Source organism: Bacillus rossius, chromosome 11 (genome assembly GCF_032445375.1).
Source record: "Bacillus rossius redtenbacheri isolate Brsri chromosome 11, Brsri_v3, whole genome shotgun sequence".
NCBI lineage: Eukaryota > Metazoa > Arthropoda > Insecta > Phasmatodea > Bacillidae > Bacillus > Bacillus rossius.
The window spans coordinates 15,139,183-15,164,817 of NC_086338.1; the positions used below are offsets into that span (position 1 = coordinate 15,139,183).

General features: G+C 41.2%; 1 protein-coding gene across 1 annotated transcript in view; it reads left to right on the forward strand.

Moving 5' to 3' along the window:
- Positions 1–25,635, forward strand: part of LOC134536675 (acetylcholine receptor subunit beta-like 2) — a 48,253-nt gene that overhangs the window by 16,599 nt on the left and 6,019 nt on the right. The window contains exons 4-9 of the mRNA XM_063376512.1: positions 1,839–1,948; positions 2,026–2,206; positions 4,614–4,770; positions 6,277–6,580; positions 10,614–10,772; positions 14,542–14,669. Coding sequence (XP_063232582.1) covers positions 1,839–1,948; positions 2,026–2,206; positions 4,614–4,770; positions 6,277–6,580; positions 10,614–10,772; positions 14,542–14,669 — 1,039 coding nt within the window. The remainder of the gene's footprint in view (positions 1–1,838; positions 1,949–2,025; positions 2,207–4,613; positions 4,771–6,276; positions 6,581–10,613; positions 10,773–14,541; positions 14,670–25,635) is intronic.

Here is a 25,635-nt window from a genome sequence, read left to right on the forward strand (position 1 = left end):
GGTAGTCCCTCCGTACAGTATCACAAGGAATTTCTCCCCAACTTCGGCGATTTGGTTAGGCGTTGCCTCGGGATCTTTGAACACCTCCAACATTTTCGAAAGCCAAGGATACTTATTGTACACTTGCATAACCTTCTTCTTCCCAATTCCAAAGGGTGCTGAGGTGGTGTCACACCCACTTATTGCATGAAGGAACAGAATATCTTGTGGTTCATACTTGAAAGAATGGGATGAATACAGAACAGTGGGGGTGTTACCTTTGCCACTCTTATGGAAATATATGTTATCTTTGGAATAACCTAATGCAATGAGTAGCACAAGGAGATCTGTAATGGTGACACTGTCAAAATTGTCAGCTGCTGAAACAGCTGTCTCCACAATCATAACATCGGCATCTTCTAATGCCTGTTTTACTTGGATACCCTTGGCTTGCATTTCAGTCTTCAACATGGTGATGAAGTTCTTCTTGTTGGTGTCATTGGAGAGAAATTTCGCCTAAGAAATTGTAATGATAGATGTTGTCTTTAAAAAGACAAACTTCATTGATGAATGCAGCAATGACCGCCGATGCCGTTCTGCTGCTTTGGTGCTTTAGTAGCTGATCCCAACAGGATATCCATCAAAAACTACAATGGCATTGCTCCCAAAGTGCATTTGAACATAGTCCATGTAGTTTTGGCAGACCTCATGAAATGTGGCTTCTTGTACAAGCACACTACGATTGTTTCAATAACATAAGAACAATTATTACATTTTTTAAAAATAAATAATGAATTGACATTTAAGTAAAAGTAGTGCGTAGTTTTTAAACTAAAATTTAAGACTTACCCTTGACCGTCAACTTTGTTTAAAATTTTCACTAAAGTAGCTATAAGCCATTTTTTAGTCTCGATATCTTGTAGAAATTTTAACACGTGCACTGTTGGTCCGTTCATATTAATTCCTGTGCAATTTGCACACTCACTTGCAAAACATTTAAAAATAGATATTTTGTAATATTATTACATAAATATTAACACAGAAATGCACAATAAAAGCAGCTAAACACTAAAATGAAAACTGCCGACTGCCACAGAAAGCATAACACAACAGCAAGCAAGGACTGCCTCCCTCTTTTAGGCAGCAGGGCAAAGGGTCCGGCGTTTCAGGCCTTCTATTGAATCGGTGTTGATAAGGCTCGCCCAAACACCTGTCCCTGATCCCGTTATGTTATACCTGGGCAAGAGGTTATGAGAGTTCATTCCATTGTGCTGACTTCCCCAGTAATCCCTTACACGCAGAAGGGTATACAATGTTTGGGTTTTTGGCGTGAGAGACGGTTTTTGTAAAGCATTTCTCAAATTGGAATAGGACGTAGTATTGACTTTTGAAGGAGCGAAGGAGGGGGGGGGGGGGTCCATAGATGTCGTAGTTGTTTGGTGTGAATGGTGAAAATAAAAAGTTAATGGGCAAAAACCCTTCTTTTTTTTGCTTTTTTTTTTAATTTTGAGAAATTTTTTCTAACTTTGACGGGCTGTATATCGGTTAATATTACGTAGGAAAAAAATGTGAGACAGTGTATTTTAAAGGACATTTAATGATCTGCAACTTTGTAACACAAAATGGTACATCAAAAACGCTTATTGCACGAGATATAAGCGAAAAACTGAAAAAAGTCCAAACATTTCGAGGTTTTTTGGGCCTCCCGAAGTTAGCACAGGGTCCTCGAGGTCGAAAACTCATATTCTACACCCCAGAGTACCCCCAAATGACATATAAAATTTCATTAACTTCGGAATACTTTCCAGCTAACCCCCTATTTTTAATTATATCGACTGGACTACTGCCACGTGTCGCAGATGTGGGAGGACTACAAGCTGAAGTGGAACCCGGACGAGTACGGCGGTGTGGAGATGCTGTACGTGCCCTCCGAGCACATCTGGCTGCCGGACATCGTGCTGTTCAACAAGTGAGTAGGCACTTGCAGGCACGTGCAGGCTGGTGCTCGTGTGTCCATGCTGACCCCCCTCCTTCACTTCCTTGCAGTGCCGACGGCAACTACGAGGTCACGCTCATGACGAAGGCCACGCTCAAGTTCACGGGCGAGGTGTTCTGGAAGCCGCCCGCCATCTACAAGTCGTCCTGCGAGATCAACGTCGAGTACTTCCCCTTCGACGAGCAAAGCTGCACCATGAAGTTCGGCTCGTGGACCTACAATGGCTTCCAGGTGAGCGACGGTGTGCCAGGGCAGCCGATGGCTCGAGCACGGGTGTGGCCAGGCCTTCCTCCGGAGCCGGAGTCTTTCAGTAATAATAAACTCATTCACCAGCTTAAAGTGTCTAGTGTGTGGCTCAATTTATGACCAATAAATATGAAAAAATAGAGTAGACTTCCCTTTAAACACTTATTATGAGGTACATTAATGACTACATTTTATAAGTTACAATTATTAGAGACCGGAAAAATTCGCGGATTCATTTCGTGATAGGCTGAAATTCAAACATGTGTATAATTTTGCTGGTTCTGCTATTGGCTCGCAGTTAAACTGGAGCTCTCTGGGCCAATGAGAGACTATCGACCAAAGAAGCGTCGAATCACAAGCTACCCAGTGGAGACGCCTCACAATTTAGTACCCAATGAACACGCGTGTTTACTTGAGAAATGGAGAGGATAATGGAGGCTATCCTAGAGGTCATTGAATCCGCGAATTTTTCCGGTCCCTAGCAATTATTATGTAAGAGTTTTAGTATTTGAAAAATGTATTTTTTAAAGCATCATCTTTTGAAAAAGAGCTTCCCGAGGGAGGATCTTGGGAGTATTGCATACCTCTCACTTCCCCGCCCCACTCAAGCTCAGTCTCCCATAAACTAGCATATTCAAAATAACTTCAATAGGGCCCTTCAATTTCCATCCACAAATTCTGGCTACGTCTATAAGCTTAAAAATTTGTTTTCTGATCGCAACTCACACTGAATGAAAACAGGGCGATATTAGTCTGTGGAGTGGGTGCCAGTTATGAAGTTAAAGTCACTCTGGTAATGAATGCACGATAATGTATTCCAGAGAATTTATTCATGAAACTTGCACTGGTGATTCTGCCTATTCTCAATACTTACGCGACAAACCAGATGTTGTAAATCACACAGCTACAATTAGAATGAGAAATGCCAAGATGGAAATCGACAACAGATGGATTGTGCCTTATTAGCCTTTGTTATCAAAAATATTTAAAGCGCACATCAATGTGGAATGTTACAATTCCGTCAAATCAATCAAGTACATATGCAAATATTTAAACTGGGATGGCGATTTGTCAGTACGTATTCAGTATTGATAATCCTGATGCTTGACAAATTAAGCTATTTAATTTCAAACAGGTCGATATATTAGCAGCAACGAGGCTGTATGGCGCATTTTGAGTTTCCCATTGTTCATCTTGGTGTTTTTCTTGAAAATGGACAAAGAGTCTTACCGCTCCTGGTATCGATTACTTAAAACAAGTTGGAGGCAGCACCTTCTAGCAGGCGATGTTGTTAACTATTGCTCCTGATAGCAAGTATTGAAAATAAATATGACGGCAACTCACACTAGCAGGAGATGTTATTATTCCTTCTAATTAAATAAAAATTACAAGTCAGCTAATGTGTTGTTATTTTTATAAACCTTTTTTTAATTCTCGGTTTGAAATGTCACGGTGGCAATATAATGGCGTATGATTTACAACACAAATTTCCGAGCTGTCATGGTTCGAATCATCTCACTTCCAATGTATTTTGAATAAAAACCTAAATTCAATGTGTCAAAAAGGTCCACAACTACATTGGCATGTAATGGAACATTGACCTTATATGCATGAGACGAAGTGATTCTGGCGCTATCTTGTAACAAACCGCAGATGGCGGATTCCAGCATAACATTAAAAAAACGATATGGTGGCCGTGATATCATATATGATGGCGGCCTCAAGCAGACGACTAGATATAAATGGCGTCTGTGTCGTCAGAATTGAAAAAAGTGACTGCGAAATCAGTTCTAAGATTGCGGATGTGGCTCCACAATTCAATATGGCGCCCATATTGAAAAGTGCAATGTCAGGTTACTGGGAAGTTGGATTTCAAGATGGATGAATTTAAGCTGGAGACTGAGGTCAAAGGTAAAATTCAAGGTCATGGTCAATGGTCAAAGGTCAAGGTCATCCATGATGGTGGACATGACATCAGAGGTCGGTCGGTCATTGATCCCACTTCACACATAAACCAGGAACCAGTCATACGAAATACCAATGTATACTACTACAAGTCTTAATGACTAAATTATTTAGTTGTCAGGTGGATCATTTTCCTATCCTGGTAAATTTTTCGATTTTTTTTTGGTGTAAAACATAACAAAAATAACGAAGTTCATGAGGTGAAGTAAGTAGTTTTGATCCTAACACATGATATGATTAAATTTATCAGCACCGCATTGTTACTCGGGTGGCTAAACATTTAATATTACTATATACTCGTTACCAATGTGCAAAACCATGAAAAATTAAAACCTACCTTTAGATTTACTGAATTAAATGTATTAGGCACTAAGTTAAGTAACTTGTGTGAAGTGACGTATGGTTTATGTTATACATGTGACTGCAGGTAGACCTGAAGCACATCGAGCAGACGGCTGGCAGCAATCTAGTCAAGACAGGAATAGACCTGACCGAGTTCTACCTGTCGGTTGAGTGGGACATCCTAGAGGTTCCTGCGACTAGGAACGAGGAGTACTATCCTTGTTGCAAGGAGCCTTACTCAGGTGCGCACATCGTCTGCATGCTCATGCACTCTCAACTCTACAGTCGGGTGTCACTACAAGATCCATGGTTCACAGTGTACGAGTTGGAGGGACACTTACGACACAAAACGATACAAAAAATGAGCTTTTCGATTGGTCATCTGTTCTGCTTCTAAAAAAATAATTATGTATCGAGTATACAAAAAATAATAAATCTATAATATTATTTAGGAAAAGTTCATTCTGACAGAAAGTCTAAAGACCACAATGTCACAAATACAGCCACAAGTTGGTACATTTATTTCCCTGTATTCACTTGATTTATTCTGCATTTTCATCTTATTTCAACACAGTTATACTCAAGTATGTCTGTAAAAACTCTTGCAGGAGAGATTGACTTTTTAAGCACGATTCTTTCTCATCATGTTAATGATCGTCTTGTCATTGGGTTATAATGTTTGATATTTATTTATTTGCAAACTCGTAAAGGTCAGTTTCTGTGGGAAGATAGAATTTTGTCCTACATAATTGTTATATCTAACATATTAATATCATAAACTTCCAAATTTTTTCATGTAAGTGAATTTAACGTCTGAATTCCACGAGACTAAAACCACAGGCGTTCTTTTGGATATTAAAAATTTCAAAACTATTCACTAACCCCAGGAAAATATTGAAATATAAATTAGGTTTCATTACTATACTGTATATATATGATGGAGTTTGATTGAAGACAGGGTCGCAATGCAGTACTCGTCTTCTCACGAATTAAGTAGGGTGATGGTATATCTTAAAGATATATCACAGTGTCATGCAATATCGAATAATTTTTGACTATAAATCAAAAACATTACAAATTTTTCCTAAATATAACTGAAGTAGGCTTGCAACAATTTTGTAGAATTCATATTCAATCTTTTATTTCAGGCTCGGTCTTAACACGCAATGTTGATTTTTTTTTCCCTTTTCGTTTCTTCGTCAATACTTTTATGTAAGAGCTACTTTTAACCTTAAACTCGTTACCTCCCTTGAATTTTTTTCTTCCTCACAACAATTTGTAACAGTAATTCACTTAGTATAATAATGCTGGTGTAAATAAGCGCGCAAGTATTCGTAATTATTATCACTAGCGCGCTTTTTTATGTCCATGATGTTACCCTTAGAAAATATATTTTGAAGTTATTTATGGTAGAGCTACATATTTCAAGGAAGGTATAGAGTTAGTATTTTAGAAATAGACCTTAAATAAAAGTATTGACAAAAAAATAAAAAGGAAAAAGTACATGGTATGGGATACAGAGCCACAAGCAAAGCTACTTTTAAGAAAATATATTTTGGTATGTTTCTGACATAAGTGGAATGGTTGTTATTGGTTTGCCATGCTCATTGCAGGTACCAGAATTTTTTTGTATAAGGGTTTCCTTCTTCGAAAGTTTCTCCTTGAGTAAATTTTCTTCTTGAAAGCGATGTATTGAACTCGGGGTCAATGTGACGTGCAGTTTTAAAGTCACTCGGCCGGTGTTGCAGACATCACCTTCAACATGACGATGCGGCGCAAGACGCTGTTCTACACGGTGAACCTCATCATCCCGTGCGTGGGCATCACCTTCCTGACGGTGCTGGTGTTCTACCTGCCGTCCGACTCGGGCGAGAAGGTGACGCTGTGCATCTCCATCCTGCTGTCGCTGACCGTGTTCTTCCTGCTGCTGGCCGAGATCATCCCGCCCACCAGCCTGGCCGTGCCGCTGCTCGGGAAGTACCTGCTCTTCACCATGATCCTCGTCACGCTGTCCATCTCCGTCACCGTCTTCGTGCTCAACGTGCACTTCAGGTCAGTGCGCCCGCTCTGCCCCGCCTCGGGTAGACCTGATCTTCACCATGATCCTCGTCACGCTGTCCATCTCCGTCACCGTCTTCGTGCTCAACGTGCACTTCAGGTCAGTGCGCCTGCTCTGCCCCGCCTCGGGTAGACCTGCTCTTCACCATGATCCTCGTCACACTGTCCATCTCCGTCACCGTCTTCGTGCTCAACGTGCACTTCAGGTCAGTGCGCCCGCTCTGCCCCGCCTCGGGTAGACCTGCTCTTCACCATGATCCTCGTCACGCTGTCCATCTCCGTCACCGTCTTCGTGCTCAACGTGCACTTCAGGTCAGTGCGCCCGCTCTGCCCCGCCTCGGGTAGACCTGCTCTTCACCATGATACTCGTCACGCTGTCCATCTCCGTCACCGTCTTCGTGCTCAACGTGCACTTCAGGTCAGTGCGCCCGCTCTGCCCCGCCTCGGGTAAACCTGCTCTTCACCATGATCCTCGTCACACTGTCCATCTCCGTCACCGTCTTCGTGCTCAACGTACACTTAAGCTCAGTGCGCCCGCTCTGCCCCGCCTCGGGTAGACCTGCTCTTCACCATGATCCTCGTCACACTGTACATCTCCGTCACCGTCTTCGTGCTCAACGTGCACTTCAGGTCAGTGCGCCCGCTCTGCCCCGCCCCGGGTAGACCTGCTCTTCACCATGATCCTCGTCACACTGTCCATCTCCGTCACCGTCTTCGTGCTCAACATGCACTTCAGGTCAGTGCGCCTGCTCTGCCCCGCCTCGGGTAAACCTGCTCTTCACCATGATCCTCGTCACACTGTCCATCTCCGTCACCGTCTTCGTGCTCAACGTACACTTCAGCTCAGTGCGCCCGCTCTGCCCCGCCTCGGGTAGACCTTCTCTTCACCATGATCCTCGTCACGCTGTCCATCTCCGTCACCGTCTTCGTGCTCAACGTGCACTTCAGGTCAGTGCGCCCTCTCTGCCCCGCCTCGGGTAGACCTGCTCTTCACCATGATCCTCGTCACGCTGTCCATCTCCGTCACCGTCTTCGTGCTCAACGTGCACTTCAGGTCAGTGGCCCTCTCAGCCCCGCCTCGGGTAGACCTGCTCTTCACCATGATCCTCGTCACGCTGTCCATCTCCGTAACCGTCTTCGTGCTCAACGTCCACTTCAGGTCAGTGCGCCCTCTCAGCCCCGCCTCGGGTAGACCTGCTCTTCACCATGATCCTCGTCACGCTGTCCATCTCCGTCACCGTCTTCGTGCTCAACGTCCACTTCAGGTCAGTGCGCCCTTTCTGCCCCGCCTCAGAGCAGGCCTCGGGTAGACCTGCTCTTCACCAGGATCCTCGTCACGCTGTCCATCTCCGTCACCGTCTTCGTGCTCAACGTGCACTTCAGGTCAGTGCGCCCGCTCTGCCCCGCCTCGGGTAGACCTGCTCTTCACCATGATCCTCGTCACGCTGTCCATCTCCGTAACCGTCTTCGTGCTCAACGTCCACTTCAGGTCAGTGCGCCCTCTCAGCCCCGCCTCGGGTAGACCTGCTCTTCACCATGATCCTCGTCACGCTGTCCATCTCCGTCACCGTCTTCCTGCTCAACGTCCACTTCAGGTCAGTGCGCCCTTTCTGCCCCGCCTCAGAGCAGGCCTCGGGTAGACCTGCTCTTCACCAGGATCCTCGTCACGCTGTCCATCTCCGTCACCGTCTTCGTGCTCAACGTGCACTTCAGGTCAGTGCGCCCGCTCTGCCCCGCCTCGGGTAGACCTGCTCTTCACCATGATCCTCGTCAAGCTGTCCATCTCCGTCACCATCTTCGTGCTCAACGTGCACTTCAGGTCAGTGCGCCCGCTCTGCCCCGCCTCGGGTAGACCTGCTCTTCACCATGATCCTCGTTAAGCTGTCCATCTCCGTCACCATCTTCGTGCTCAACGTGCACTTCAGGTCAGTGCGCCCGCTCTGCCCCGCCTCGGGTACACCTGCTCTTCACCATGATCCTCGTCAAGCTGTCCATCTCCGTCACCGTCTTCGTGCTCAACGTGCACTTCAGGTCAGTGCGCCCGCTCTGCCCCGCCTCGGGTAGACCTGCTCTTCACCATGATCCTCGTCAAGCTGTCCATCTCCGTCACCGTCTTCGTGCTCAACGTGCACTTCAGGTCAGTGCGCCGTCTCTGCCCCGCCTCAGACCAGGCCTCGGGTAGTCTTGTTACTTGTTCTAGTCTGCCGGCCACGAGCTTCTTCAGCGCATTTCATTCACGTCTGGGTCCTCGGTGATACTGCCCGATGACGCATCTCATCAATGGCGAGGGCATTACACCATTCTGCTCTTTGATCGGCGAGCCAATGATCTTAGTCCAAAAATGATCTTTGCGCGAATACGTACTGAGACTACACCATCGTCTTTCGCGTGAACTCAAGTTCATACATTTCTAATCTGCGACAACATGTAGCAGCAGTGTCTAAGAAATGTTAGGTGCATTTCTATTGGTGGGATGGAACTATATGAGTCGCTACAATCGATTATGACACAAGATAGCAGCACATACGGCGGCTGACTCAATTTTAATAACGACTGAAAACACATACTGTTTTAAAAGTTAATATCAATCAAAGCAGTCTGATATATTAATAGGTTTTGACTATAAAAGCCTATCCATACTAATATTATAAAGCTGAAGAGTTTTTTTTTTGTTTGTATGAACGCGCTAATCTCAGGAACCACTGGTCCGATTTGAAAAATTTTTCAGTGTTGGATAGTACATTTATTGAGGAAGGCTATAGGCTATATTATATTATTAATAACATTAGGGATCCTTACTAAAAGTCCAATTTAGAATCAAATGCGTTGGAGGGGGTTAGATACAACATGCAGTACACGTACGAAGTGTGTGTTGACAATGCCGCAGGCGCTAGAAGTTTATTTCCTATTGCCTATTAACATTGTTGCCACGCACTAGATGCCTTATCATTCTTAATTTTCCCATACAAGTAAAAAACACCCGTGTGATATTAACAACGAAGCAATCAGTACCCTCATAAGAGTTCAATTAGTATTTAAATACTTTTTATCACTTTAAATCGCAAACCTAAACTATTGTTTTTTCCTCTCTCTGTGTTTAATTTGTTTTTATTGCCCTTTTTTCAAGTATATATATTATACAGACTTGAAACTTCACAGTAATGTTCCTAATGTTACGCAGGATGACATTTTCCGAAAATTAGATCCCATGGGTGGTTAAAACCAGGCAACAGTGGGTACTTTGTCTGCATGAGAACAGGATTTTGCATTGTTCATGCCTTCTGCGTCTCCATGGCAACGGGCATCGCGCGGCAGTGGCGTACCCACAAGGAGGGGCATGTATAATGAGCGGCGCAAGAGTGATCTGCCTGAAGACTGCCGTAGCGAAGTACGGGTACATCAGTTGTACGTTGCGTGCACGAGTCGGGAAACCATCGGTGCTATTCATTTTCTCTCCGGTACATTATACAGCATTGTAATAAATTTTCACTGATTTTTTTTATTTACCATTACTGTAAATGGGAGATGTGGCTTACTTTTTTTCCATTAGTATAGCCGTGCGAACCCGGGTCGGGCAGCTAGTATTTAATATAGAAAGTAATTGTTATAAAATTAAAAGTCTTATTAAAACATAACCAAACAAAAACATTTCAAACACTTAAAAAGAGGTTATGTTACGTAAGATGTGGTTGTAAAATTAGAATAAGTACCAGTTTTGATAACTGTATTATGAATGAACTGAAACTAAGGTAAAAAAAAAATGTCTGATTAAATTAACCTGCATAATGTACTTAAAAATTCAGGACTTTTCTGCTCATGCAGTGTAGATCCGATATCATTTTTCATGAATCTATCTGAGTGTCGGTTCATATCGTACCTATTTCCCAATGATATTGGTTGGGCTTTCAAAACACAATGGTGCAACAGAAGATGTGATATAGCCACGATCTGACCGTAGATCACGCTCGAGTCAGTGTCACGTGGTCCATGGAAGGCAAGGACATCGCGTGGTGTCGGCTCTGCGCAGGTCGCCCTCCACGCACAAGATGTCGCCGTGGGTGAAGAGGGTGTTCCTGCACTTCATGCCGCGGCTGCTGATGATGCGCCGGCCACCCTACTCTCTGCGCTACAACAGCGACGGCAACCACTTCTGCGACAACGGCTACTCCAACGAGCTGGACTTCCGGTCAGTGCGCGCGCCACTGCAGTTGGTCGAAGGAGGCGCTGTCTTCGGGGCTCTGGGCTCTGGGCTCTGGGCTCTGGGCTCTGGGCTCCCGATCGTGGGATTCCCGAGAAGCAGGAGAATAAACCGCTATTCACCCGGTCACTCCCCTTGGATCGGGAATTTACAAAAAAAATTGGTTGTCTGTAAAGTCGGTTTACGGACGATAGTTTAACGTGACAACGTCATGACAAAACATTGATTAAATGATTGCATACTTTATGAATAAAATTGAATCATTTTTATTTTAGTAATAAATGAATAAATACTTGAAATTATAGTAGTAATCAGATTTTTAAAATGCAAAAATAATTCACCTTTATTGCCGAAATTGTTGTTGTAATAAGCAATGAAAACTACATTTACTTTTCACTTCACTTTATAAACAGTCAAGTGGAAGAGAGATAGATGCGGCGCAAGCGTACAATGAGCTTAACGGGACACATCGTAACGGAACAATGTGCGTAACGGGACACTTTTTCGTGCGTGCAGCTGGCGTTCATCGATTTATTAGACATTGTCACGTCAAAAAAAATTAACAGAAATTGATAATTATTGTATTTTTTATATTTTGTTTGATTAGCTTCGGAGTTATAATTAATTACTGTAACAACATAGTGCTTCTTTTCGTCATTTTATGGGTGGGACTACGTAATTATATGATGTAGCGAAGGTTATCACCAAGTGATAGCAAGCATCGCAGTGCATTAAGAGTGCAACATATCGGTGTTGATGAAACACATTCAAGCTACAAAGAATTACTCAACTTTGGTTTTCGTGTACCATGGCATTAACTCCACAAATGGATGGAAAAGTGTATGTAACTCTCAATCAACTTCTTGTTCTAGCCAAGAAATGTACACCCGTGGCGAAGCTAGACTTTGCGAGGTCCCAGGCAACACCCACTAGACTCCAGGCCTGCTTTCAAGCACGTGCCATCATCGAGAGCAGTCCTTCGCTCTGCTCAGCAGCACGCCTACTTCACAGCTGCATAAACGTTTTGCTATTTTTTTACAATTAGCCTATTATCGTTGAATCTATTTAAACATGCAGCACATATCACATTGCAGAAGTTTTTCAATTAATTATAAAATAGATAATTAATTGAAGAGATGACAACTGCAGTAATTTCTCCAAGAGGAAATCATCGACACACATCTTATCCTGTGTGGAACAGTTTCAAATCCATGTCATAAGAGCGTATTGAAGTATTTAATACTAAAATAAAATTTCAGTGGTTACTATAATTATAGTTTTGAAAGTCATAACTGCGTAAACGTTAATATGAAATTCCTGTAAAAAATGCTTTACTGATTTGGGTGTATTAAAATACTGTAAGACTCCATCAGGGGTCAAACTGGAACATCTTTTCTAACTTTTGCGGCTCTAGGCGCTTCTTTTTCGAGTCTGAAGGTAAGTTTGAAATGAGAGGAATCGACCCAACTTCTTAAGGCAGGTCAAAGAAATAATTTTCTCGCCTTGTTTGATTCTAATTTGATCCTCGGTCGTGTTTTGAACTACATCATCGGTGCGTTTTGTCGTGTTGAAATAACAGACTCATTTGTAAAGATAATGGGTGGTGCGCTGCATTTGCTTAGCCAACAGAAAAAAAAAGCAAACTCTTAAGATGTGACACAAAAAAATTCAGAAAATATAACAAACATAGCAAACTGCAAGTTTCCTCTACTACCCTTGTGATAACCAAATGAAGCTGACACCAAATATGCATTCGCCTTGAAAACCACTAAATTATATTTTAAACATTCACTTAAGTATGTACAGAAACACAGTTTTATCACACTTAAACACACATGTAGCTTAGTGAAAACTAAAAATTCGTGGGTTCCAAAATCGCCCTCATCAATGAATCGATGCTGATGGCCAACATTTTCCTATTGTGATCTTCAGAACTTGATAAAACAAATGTGAAAATATACTGATTCCAATAAAATAAACCTCATTTCTGTAAGTTTCTCCAATATCCCTTCAAGACCAATACACACCTATTGTCCCAGCTGTATTGCTTGTAAAGGTTTTAAAAAATTCCATCTCCATAGCGCATTTGTTAGACGTGAGGGGATGTTGGTTTTGAATGCCATGAGTAGCATGTTAAGGGCGTGCCTCCTATTTCAGGTCATGATGTTATATTTATATTAATCACTGATTAACTTTTAGACTTTTTCAATTGTTTAAAATTCAGGAAATTAAAAATATATACAGCGCATACTTTTTGCATAATCAGCTGCCAAAGTTACATTTTTAAAGTTTTTGGGTTGTACAGATAGGGAGAGTTTAATTTATTGCAGAACTGAAACTTTTTAGGTTTAACTTAAATGTCACTGGCTACTTCATGATATGGTTTGCATTTCTATGACAAAAACTCATTTCGTGTTTCTTGGCGGTCAAGATTGTAACAAATTTGAGAATTTCGAAATGCCAGGTAAAATTGACTAACATTTTCTGAAATAAATTCTAATAATTTCTTGAAGTGGCCAGTGGTATTTCAGTTAAACCTAAAAAAGTTTAAGTTCTGCAATAAATTAAATTCTCCCTATTTGTACAATCCAAAAAAAAGTTAAAAATGTAACCTTGGCAGATAATTTTGCAAAAAAAGTATGAGCTGTAAATATTTTTCATTTCATGAAAGTTAAACAAACGAAAATGTCTACAAGTTGATATGTAATTACTGTAAATATAAGATCTTGACCTGAAATGGGAGGATCGATGGTGAACTCGGAAGCCGGCCGCTGGGAAGCAACTGCGAGCATGAGCCCGTGTGACCAGGGCCGGATTCAGGGGAGGGCAACCGGGGCGAAAGCCCCGGGGCCTCCACAAACGGAGGGGCCCCCACAATAGAGACTTCGGAAAAAAATCTTTCAAATTCCGACAAGTAAACACTACTAAACACCTTTTCCTTTGATATTCTTTTTTCGCTGTTTTACATTTACCTACAGTTTACTTTGTACATACATGATTATATTATTGTTAAATATTAACAGAAATATTCATTAACACTAAAATTTAATTTCATATAATTCTTATCTCCGATTATATTTATGTATGTTTTTTTAAATACTAAGAGAATCTACTTGATTTCACAATAAATTATTTATTGGAAAACTCGACTGAAAAAAATTGTTAATTTTATTTGTAAAATAATTTGGAGCCACGGGGCCTCCGCTCCTCTGTTGCCCCGAGGCCTCCAGACCTCTAAATCTGGCCCTGCGTGTGAGTCCTCGAAAAGAAGCCTTCGTTTCACAGACGAGAGAGCCTCACCCGAAGTTCCCCCAAGTTCATGCTCGCTTATTTTTCCCGTTCTATCTCATTGTATAAACCGGTGTGGCATTAAATTTTGCGGTCGATTAGGATAGGTCAGCTACATTATAAATACTTTAAAACATTGTGGATGGCCGGTTATATTAGGTAAGTATAGCTGCATTATAAATACTTTAAAATCATTTTATGGTTGTTTAGCAAATAACTTTTTAATATATAGCTATCCCGGGCTAGGAAACCGTTTACATGATTTCACAGTATCTTTAATGTAGCTATCCTAACCAGATCAACCGTCCACAATGTTTTAAAGTTTTTATAATGTAGCTAACCTTACCTAATTGACCATTAGTTATCATGAGTTACAATGAACGAAGCAGAACCCCCCGAAGATGCACGACCGGGGGTTTGTCTCTCTCGCCCGTGAAGAGAAGGCTTGCCGGCCTCTTGCTGGTTGCAGGGACAGCATCAGCGACCCCTACCCGCCGGAGCTGAAGGGCAGTCCGGGCTTCGAGTCGGTCACGTCGGCCTACAAGTCGGTGCTGAGCCAGGACGAGGAGGCGCGGCAGCACCAGCCGCACTCGTCGGGTCTGCATCTCCCGTCGCTCCCCCTCCCCCCCGGGGGGCAAGCGCGGCTCCAGAAGCGGGGCGGTGGGCATGGGCGTCGCAAGGTGGGGGGGGGGGGGGGGACTGAAATTGATTTAGTTGTTGAGGAATATCCATCCCCTGGGGAAAAAGTGGGGGGTCCCCCCGGGAAAATTTCGGGTTTGAAGGTGCACAAAGGTGGTTTTTAGGCATTTTATTTCCTAAATATTCTAATTATAGTTGGTTGCAATATATAATTTATTTTTAAAAAAAATATTTTCAGCGAACAAATTAGTAAAAACACAATGCTCACATTACCATGATTGGACTAAATGCACCATGCGCAACATATGGGTTATATCATAGAAATCATAATTTTAATGTAACTACGGAACTAAATATATTATTGGAGGGGACGAAATTGAAGACTTTTATTATTGGGGGGGGGGGGGGGGGGGGACGTGTCCCCCCCGTCCCCCACGGTTGCGACGCCCATGGCGGTGGGGGCGATAGCCCCTCCCGAGACCAATGTTATTGATTATTGTATATTTATGTTCACTTAAATATTTAATTTCATACGTTAAACTTTCATCTCATCAAGAGTTGCATGGAGCTACTAAGGTTCTGTATTTGAAACCTGTAATTTGTAAATATCATTCCAAGGCCAATATCTGACCACAGTAGTATAGGATAGCCGGTCCGAGATCTGGGTTCTGGGTGTGGTGGTGGTGTCGGTGTCCGCCATCTTGGATTTGTGACGTCACGGCGGCAAAAATTCCTCAAAATTCCTCAAAAATGACTCAAAATGACTCAAAATTTCCCGTTTTGAGGCAAAATTTCCTGTTTTCGAGGGAAAAATTCCCGTTTCGAGGGAAAATTTCCCGTTTTAGTCCTTAAAAATCCCAGTGGCTGAAAATTCCTAATACTGGCTTAAGCATCCTTAACTCAAGCCTCAGTTAAGCCATTTCTAGGAATAAGGATATCATGGCAGCCATCTTGGATTCTGTCGTCACGGCGGCCATCTTGGATGAGCGTAACGGGACACAGCGTAACGGGACACAGTGTAACGGGACAAGTAGATCACGGCGCCCATATTGGATCCGCCATCTTTAAATCGAGCGGCCCACTCATTATGATGAAATTTTCGTCTCTGTCACCATATTGATTTTTTTTCTGTTCCACTGGATGTCGCCATCTTGTATGAGAGTAACGGGACGCATCGTAACGGGACACAGCGTAACGGGACAAGTATATCATGGTGGCCATTTTGGATCCGCCATTTTGGATGACGTCATTGTGTTCTCGAACATTCCGACGATGTGTTTTCCGCCATTTTGGGTGATGACGTCACCGTTGCAATTATTGTTATGATCGCTCATCTTGAAATTTGGACGCCATCTTGAAAATCTTCAATTATTATCCGATTTTAATGAAAAAAATTCCAAAATCCATCAAAAAATTAACTTATTCGAATTCTGATTGATTATATCGATCACCGTCCTCGGTTCGAACCCGATGAGTGCAAAAAAAACTAAAAATGACGACAGGCTCCTTCCTCAATGGTGGATGCAGGCAGACTGACTCCTACCACTTTTTTTCAAAGCATATATATCGTCACCTAGTTTGACGTCATGTCCGCCATCTTGTCTTCATCCGCTGGAGATCACCATCTTGTTTTCGTCCGCTAGAGTGTGCTGATACCATGTTAGTATAATTATCTGGTCACCACACCTTTGACCTTGACCTTGAACCTTGACCTTGAACTTTGACCTTGACCTTGAACTTTGACCTTGAAATTTGACCTTGACCTCGAAATTTGACCTTGACCTTGAACTATGACCTTAACCTTGTAATTTGACCTTGACCTCGAAATTTGACCTTGACCTTGAAATTTGACCTTGACCTTGAAATTTGCCCTTAACCTTGAAATTTAACCTTGACCTTGAAATTTGACCTTGACCTCGAAATTTGATCATGACCTTGAACTTTGACCTTGACCTTGAAATTTGACCTTGACCTTGAAATTTGACTTTGTCCTTGTCGACCATCATGGATCCGACATTTTATGTTCAGTACATGCTACCAGGAGCCACCACCTGCCGGAGTACTTCATCTTGTGTGTACTTGTATTATAGAGTACATTTCCATCTGCATAATTTTATTCTAACCCGCTACAGTGCAGTAATAATTTATTATTGCTGTGGCACCCGACATCTTGTCATTTGGCCGCCATCTTGAAAATCCGTAATTATTTAGCCAGAAATTCGGGAAAAGTTCCAAAATTCATTAAATAAATCACTCATTAATTTACATATTGATTCGATCGATTCCCGTCCTCGGTTCGATACCCGATCGTTGAAATAATGTTTAATTTTATGTAAAAAATAATAATTTCAATAAACCATGTTCATCATTCGTAAAGAGACTCTAAATCCTCTACGAGCACCATCCTATCAGACATCAAGACCACCATATTGGAAATTCGTAATTGTAATGCTAGAGATTCGGGAAAAAGTTCAAAATTCATTAAATCAATTTGTAATCTATAACCTGATTGATTAGATCGACTAAGGTCCTTGGTTCGATCCCTGACCGATACAAAACAACTTTAATTTTAAAAAAGTACCAGAAAAGTGTAAGGTTCGAGAAATAAAACACCTCAAAATCTTTTACAAACATAATACTTATTACACAATTTCTATCCTACTACAGAATCACTTGCAAAAGCCAGCAATCTTATAAACATTTAGCCCTGCATAGCCGTACAACGACTACTTCTTAGCTCCAAATGGCTCCAAATGCTCCAAACGGCCTCCAAATGGCTCCAACAGCTCCAACAGCCTCCAAATGCTTAACACAGCTCCAAATGGCTACAAATGCTCCAAACGGCCTCCAAATGCTTGAAAGCTCCAAATGCTCCAAATGCTTCAAAAGGCTCCAAATGCTCCAAATGCTTCAAAAGGCTCCAAATGCTCCAAATGCTGCAAACGGCCTCCAAATGGCTCCAACAGCTCCAACAGCCTCCAAATGCTTAACACAGCTCCAAATGGCTCCAACAGCTCCAACAGCCTCCAAATGCTTAACACAGCTCCGAATGGCTCCAAATGCTCCAAACGGCCTCCAAATGCTTGACAGCTCCAAATGCTTCAAAAGGCTCCAAATGGCTCCAAATGCTCCAAACGGCCTCCAAATGGCTCCAACAGCCTCCAAATAATTAACACAGCTCCAAATGGCTCCAAATGCTTGACAGCTCCAAATGCATAACACAGCTCCAATGGCTCCAAATGCTCCAAACGGCCTCCCAATGCTTGACAGCTCCAAATGTCTCCAGCAGCTCCAAATGCTCCAAATGGCTCTAACAGCTCCAAAAGGCTCCAAATGCTTCAAAAGGCTCCAATTGCTCCAAGAGCTCCATCTTCAATTGGTTCCAACTGATTCCAATTACTTTTATCGAACTTGGCATGATTACTAACATGTCTTTATCAGTATACATTTTGACTGGCAGTGGTAACGTATTTTGCACCTTTAAGTTATAAGTTTTATTTAGAAATCAGATTTCGATAAATGGTAGATACTATTTGGAAAGAAAATATATTAATTTATCTTCAAGTTTATACACATACATTTAATTTAAGCCATTATTGTATGTAGCCAGCTTCCCTCAATTCTTTGAGTATGAAGGATATTTCTTTAATGTTCGAATAGTTTCCTGCACAAAGCGATCCATGTAGTAGTCGTAGCCTGTCAACCAATATGTTAGGATCTTCCCATGAGGTATAATCAATCTCTTCTGCTGCGTTCATCATCCTTGCATGTTTATAATAAATATTATCTCTGGTGTCTATCGTTTTAACACCAACCACAAGGTCACTTTCGTCATCATGCCAGTGATTATCACAAGCTTGATCAGGATAATTTATTTTATTACGTCGTTTCCATCGTTTTGGTCTCAAACCACCATCACAGTCTTCGCTCTTGCATGCTTTTGGTGCTTCAGTACAGTACTCAATCATGTCAGCCTCAGATGTGTCACCACAATCTTCAATCATGCCAGCTTCTGATGTGTCACCACAGTCTTCAATCATGTCAGCACCACAAACTTGATCAGGATAATTTATTTTATTACGTCGTTTCCATCGTTTTGGTCTCAGACTGCCATCACTGTCTTCGCTCTTGCATGCTTTTGGTGCTTCAGTACAGTACTCAATCATGTCAGCCTCAGATGTGTCACCACAATCTTCAATCATGCCAGCTTCTGATGTGTCACCACAGTCTTCAATCATGTCAGCACCACAAACTTGATCAGGATAATTTATTTTATTACGTCGTTTCCATCGTTTTGGTCTCAGACTGCCATCACTGTCTTCGATCTTGCCTGCTTTAGGTGCTTCAGTACAGTACTCAATCATGTCAGCCTCAGATGTGTCACCACAATCTTCAATCATGCCAGCCTCAGATGATTCATCAAAGTCTTCGACCTTGTAAGCTTCAGGTGGTTCTACATCTTTCACATTTTCATGGAGACGACTAGATATTGGAGTAAATATATTTTCATTTCTAATGTGGTTACAACTTCCTTCGTTTGTTTTAAATTTTAAATTATTATCTTGATCTAGATCAGTAATTTTAGCATTAGCTTTTTTGTCTTCGTTCCTCTTTCGCGATGTTGTAGCCCAGTCTTCGTTATCTTTATTCATCTTAATTGTACAGATCTTGTAATGTCTATCCAAGTAATATCTTCTACCAAAGGATTTCTGACACTGACTGCAATGAAATGGTTTTTGACAAGGACCCAAATTACACTCGCTTCTCTCATGCCGTTTAGCATTCTTTCTCAAGGTAAACACCTTGCTACAGTATCTACAGTGATGACGTTTCGATACAGCAACTAATCCCGAATCAGGATTCATATTAGTTACTGAGACTAATGCCAGACGCAAACTAAGAGTTTTAAATTAGATATATTACTTAAATAGAATTTTTTAATTATTTCATCAGCGAGAATTAATTTATCTCATTCAAAGGTATTTGTTGCAAGTAGTTCTGCTTTTCAACAACAGATGTCGCCACATGTTACTTGCAGGTAAATAATATTTAATTATTTTATGCGGGATGCGGGATGCTCACTAAGATCACAATAGATCGATGGCTTCGCTAGACTCCAAGGAAAAGGATGTTTGTTCTTCCAGTCAGTGTTTCACAGATTTCTCAAAGCATATTATTAATTTGACTGAGGAATGTTATTTTTTTAAATTCCACCTGATAAAAAATATTGCAAGTTTTGATTTAGTAGCAGAAATTATCGAATTAAATGTAACTTCAAATAAAATGTCATGACTCATTAGACAAAAAATCCATGCAGAGAGTGGTTTCTCAGAATAGTCAGAAGCACTTAAAGAAACCACAGGAATGATAGCAAGAACACGGGAAAAACCATCAAAATATTGACAAGAATAATCAGGAGCTCACGGAGAAAACCACCATAATATTGACCAGATTAATCAGAAGCACTCGGAGAAATCCGCCACATGTTTTCTTTGATATCATAAAATTAAAAAAAAATTTAAAAATAATAAAAAATTTAAAACCAAAAAAAATTACATAAAATACATAAATAGATTCTGCTAGCTTGTAAACTTATCATTGTTGAGCAAAGATAGAGTTCTAGTACAAGCCAGAATATATTTATGTATTTTATGTAATTTCTTTTGGTTTTAAATTTTTTATTATTTTTTAATTTTTTTTTTAATTTTATGATATCAAAGAAAACGTGTGGCGGATTTCTCCGAGTGCTTCTGATTAATCTGGTCAATATTATGGTGGTTTTCTCCGTGAGCTCCTGATTATTCTTGTCAATATTTTGATGGTTTTTCCCGTGTTCTTGCTATCATTCCTGTGGTTTCTTTAAGTGCTTCTGACTATTCTGAGAAACCGCTCTCTGCATGGATTTTTTGTCTAATGAGTCATGACATTTTATTTGAAGTTACATTTAATTCGATAATTTCTGCTACTAAATCAAAACTTGCAATATTTTTTATCAGGTGGAATTTAAAAAAATAACATTCCTCAGTCAAATTAATAATATGCTTTGAGAAATCTGTGAAACACTGACTGGAAGAACAAACATCCTTTTCCTTGGAGTCTAGCGAAGCCATCGATCTATTGTGATCTTAGTGAGCATCCCGCATCCCGCATAAAATAATTAAATATTATTTACCTGCAAGTAACATGTGGCGACATCTGTTGTTGAAAAGCAGAACTACTTGCAACAAATACCTTTGAATGAGATAAATTAATTCTCGCTGATGAAATAATTAAAAAATTCTATTTAAGTAATATATCTAATTTAAAACTCTTAGTTTGCGTCTGGCATTAGTCTCAGTAACTAATATGAATCCTGATTCGGGATTAGTTGCTGTATCGAAACGTCATCACTGTAGATACTGTAGCAAGGTGTTTACCTTGAGAAAGAATGCTAAACGGCATGAGAGAAGCGAGTGTAATTTGGGTCCTTGTCAAAAACCATTTCATTGCAGTCAGTGTCAGAAATCCTTTGGTAGAAGATATTACTTGGATAGACATTACAAGATCTGTACAATTAAGATGAATAAAGATAACGAAGACTGGGCTACAACATCGCGAAAGAGGAACGAAGACGAAAAAGCTAATGCTAAAATTACTGATCTAGATCAAGATAATAATTTAAAATTTAAAACAAACGAAGGAAGTTGTAACCACATTAGAAATGAAAATATATTTACTCCAATATCTAGTCGTCTCCATGAAAATGTGAAAGATGGAGAACCACCTGAAGCTCACAAGGTCGAAGACTTTGATGAATCATCTGAGGCTGGCATGATTGAAGATTGTGGTGACACATCTGAGGCTGACATGATTGAGTACTGTACTGAAGCACCTAAAGCAGGCAAGATCGAAGACAGTGATGGCAGTCTGAGACCAAAACGATGGAAACGACGTAATAAAATAAATTATCCTGATCAAGTTTGTGGTGCTGACATGATTGAAGACTGTGGTGACACATCAGAAGCTGGCATGATTGAAGATTGTGGTGACACATCTGAGGCTGACATGATTGAGTACTGTACTGAAGCACCAAAAGCATGCAAGAGCGAAGACTGTGATGGTGGTTTGAGACCAAAACGATGGAAACGACGTAATAAAATAAATTATCCTGATCAAGCTTGTGATAATCACTGGCATGATGACGAAAGTGACCTTGTGGTTGGTGTTAAAACGATAGACACCAGAGATAATATTTATTATAAACATGCAAGGATGATGAACGCAGCAGAAGAGATTGATTATACCTCATGGGAAGATCCTAACATATTGGTTGACAGGCTACGACTACTACATGGATCGCTTTGTGCAGGAAACTATTCGAACATTAAAGAAATATCCTTCATACTCAAAGAACTGAGGGAAGCTGGCTACATACAATAATGGCTTAAATTAAATGTATGTGTATAAACTTGAAGATAAATTAATATATTTTCTTTCCAAATAGTATCTACCATTTATCGAAATCTGATTTCTAAATAAAACTTATAACTTAAAGGTGCAAAATACGTTACCACTGCCAGTCAAAATGTATACTGATAAAGACATGTTAGTAATCATGCCAAGTTCGATAAAAGTAATTGGAATCAGTTGGAACCAATTGAAGATGGAGCTCTTGGAGCAATTGGAGCCTTTTGAAGCATTTGGAGCCTTTTGGAGCTGTTGGAGCCATTTGGAGCATTTGGAGCCTTTTGAAGCATTTGGAGCTGCCAAGCATTTGGAGCCATTTGGAGCTGTGTTTAGCATTTGGAGGCTGTTGGAGCATTTGGAGCCTTTTTTTGGAGCTGTTGGAGCATTTGGAGCTGCTGGAGACATTTGGAGCTGTCAAGCATTTGGAGGCCGTTTGGAGCATTTGGAGCCATTGGAGCTGTGTTATGCATTTGGAGCTGTCAAGCATTTGGAGCCATTTGTAGCTGTGTTAAGCATTTGGAGGCTGTTGGAGCCATTTGGAGGCCGTTTGGAGCATTTGGAGCCATTTGGAGCTGTGTTATGCATTGGAGGCTGTTGGAGCATTTGGAGCCTTTTTTGGAGCTGTTGGAGCTTTTGGAGCCTTTTGGAGTCATTTGGAGCATTTGGAGCCTTTTGAAGCATTTGGAGCTGTCAAGCATTTGGAGGCCGTTTGGAGCATTTGGAGCCATTTGGAGCTGTGTTAAGCATTTGGAGGCTGTTGGAGCTGTTGGAGCCATTTGGAGGCCGTTTGGAGCATTTGGAGCTAAGAAGTAGTCGTTGTACGTCTATGCAGGGCTAAATGTTTATAAGATTGCTGGCTTTTGCAAGTGATTCTGTAGTAGAATAGAAATTGTGTAATAAATATTATGTTTGTAAAAGATTTTGAGGTGTTTTATTTCTCGAACCTTACACTTTTCTGGTACTTTTTTAAAATTAAAGTTGTTTTGTATCGGTCAGGGATCGAACCAAGGTTCTTAGTCGATCTAATCAATCAGTATATAGATTACAAATTTATTTAATGAATTTTGAACTTTTTCCCGAATCTCTAGCATTACAATTACGAATTTCCAATATGGTGGTCTTGATGTCTGATAGGATGGTGGTCGTAGAGGATTTAGAGTCTCTTTACGAATGATGAACATGGTTTATTGAAATTATTATTTTTTACATAAAATTAAACATTATTTCAACGATCGGGTATCGAACCGAGGACGGGAATCGATCGAATCAATATGTAAATTAATGAGTGATTTATTTAATGAATTTTGGAATTTTTCCCGAATTTCTGGCTAAATAATTACGGATTTACAAGATGGCGGCCAAATGACAAGATGTCGGGTGCCACAGCAATAATAAATTATTACTGCACTGTAGCGGGTTAGAATAAAATTATCCAGATGGAAATGTACTCTATAATACAAGTAGGTACACACAAGATGACGTACTCCGGCAGGTGGTGGCTCCTGGTAGCATGTACTGAACATAAAATGTCGGATCCATGATGGTCGACAAGGACAAAGTCAAATTTCAAGGTCAAGGTCAAATTTCAAGGTCAAGGGCAAATTTCAAGGTTAAGGGCAAATTTCAAGGTCAAGGTCAAATTTCAAGGTCAAGGTCAAATTTCAAGGTCAAGGTCAAATTTCAAGGTCAAGGTCAAATTTCGAGGTCAAGGTCAAATTTCAAGGTCAAGGTCAAAGTTCAAGGTCAAGGTCATAGTTCAAGGTCAAGGTCAAATTTCGAGGTCAAGGTCAAATTTCAAGGTCAAAGTTCAAGGTCAAGGTCAAAGTTCAAGGTCAAGGTTCAAGGTCAAGGTCAAAGGTGTGGTGACCAGATAATTATACTAACATGGTATCAGCACACTCTAGCTGACGAAAACAAGATGGTGATCTCCAGCGGATGAAGACAAGATGGCGGACATGACGTCAAACTAGGTGACGATATATATGCTTTGAAAAAAAGTGGTAGGAGTCAGTCTGCCTGCATCCACCATTGAGGAAGGAGCCTGTCGTCATTTTTAGTTTTTTTTGCACTCATCGGGTTCGAACCGAGGACGGTGATCGATATAATCAATCAGAATTCGAATAAGTTAATTTTTTGATGGATTTTGGAATTTTTTTCATTAAAATCGGATAATAATTGAAGATTTTCAAGATGGCGTCCAAATTTCAAGATGGGCGATCATAACGATAATTGCAACGGTGACGTCATCACCCAAAATGGCGGAAAACACATCGTCGGAATGTTCGAGAACACAATGACGTCATCCAAAATGGCAGATCCAAAATGGCCACCATGATATACTCGTCCCGTTACGCTGTGTCCCGTTACGATGCGTCCCGTTACGCTCATCCAAGATGGCGACCTCCAGTGGAACAGAAAAAAAATCAATATGGTGAAAGAGACGAAAATTTCATCATAATGAGTGGGGCGCTCGATTTAAAGATGGCGGATCCAATATGGGCGCCGTGATCTACTTGTCCTGTTACGCTGTGTCCCGTTACGCTCATCCAAGATGGCCGCCGTGACGACAGAATCCAATATGGCTGCCATGATATCCTTATTCCTAGAAATGGCTTAACTGAGGCTTGAGTTAAGGATGCTTAAGCCAGTATTAGGAATTTTCAGCCACTGGGATTTTTAAGGACTAAAACGGGAAATTTTCCCTCGAAACGGGAATTTTTCCCTCGAAAACAGGAAATTTTTCCTCAAAACGGGAAATTTTGAGTCATTTTGAGTTATTTTTGAGGAATTTTGAGGAATTTTTGCCGCCGTGACGTCACAAATCCAAGATGGCGGACACCGACACCACCACCACACCCAGAACCCAGATCTCGGACCGGCTATCCTATACTACTGACCACTTTCATTTTTTTGCAACTACGACCTTTCTTTGTGCGATAGCCCCTCCCTCCTGAAGCCGCCATTGCTGGGGGGTCAGGGATCTCCCCCCTCCTGGGGATAAGAAGCCCTTCACTGAGGGGGCCTAGCTTGTGGAACACTCAAAACAATGCTTCATGGAAAACTTACTTCATATTTCAATTTTTTTCTGCTTATCGCATGCATAAAGGCCAAGATATGGACAGCTTACAATAAACAAGCACTCTGTCCAGAAATGACATGTTTTTTTGGTTAAAACACACGCGCAAAACTCTCATACACTCACACCCCCCTTTCCCCCTAAAAAGAGGCCTTTTTTCAAGGGGCACCCTTGCAAATACCACAGATTTGCGCCCCTGTTCCAAGTTTCGAGTTGCACACCAGTGAAGACCTACCCAACTTCTGTAGCTCCAGTGTAGGGAGGATACTTGCTGATGTTTGGATGGAATTTTACATTATTTTAAAATTTTTTTTCCTGATTGAATCTGGCATTGAATTGTTATTCTAAATATTTATTCTAAAGACAATGTGTTTACAAAGCTTTACATATTCACTTAGATGA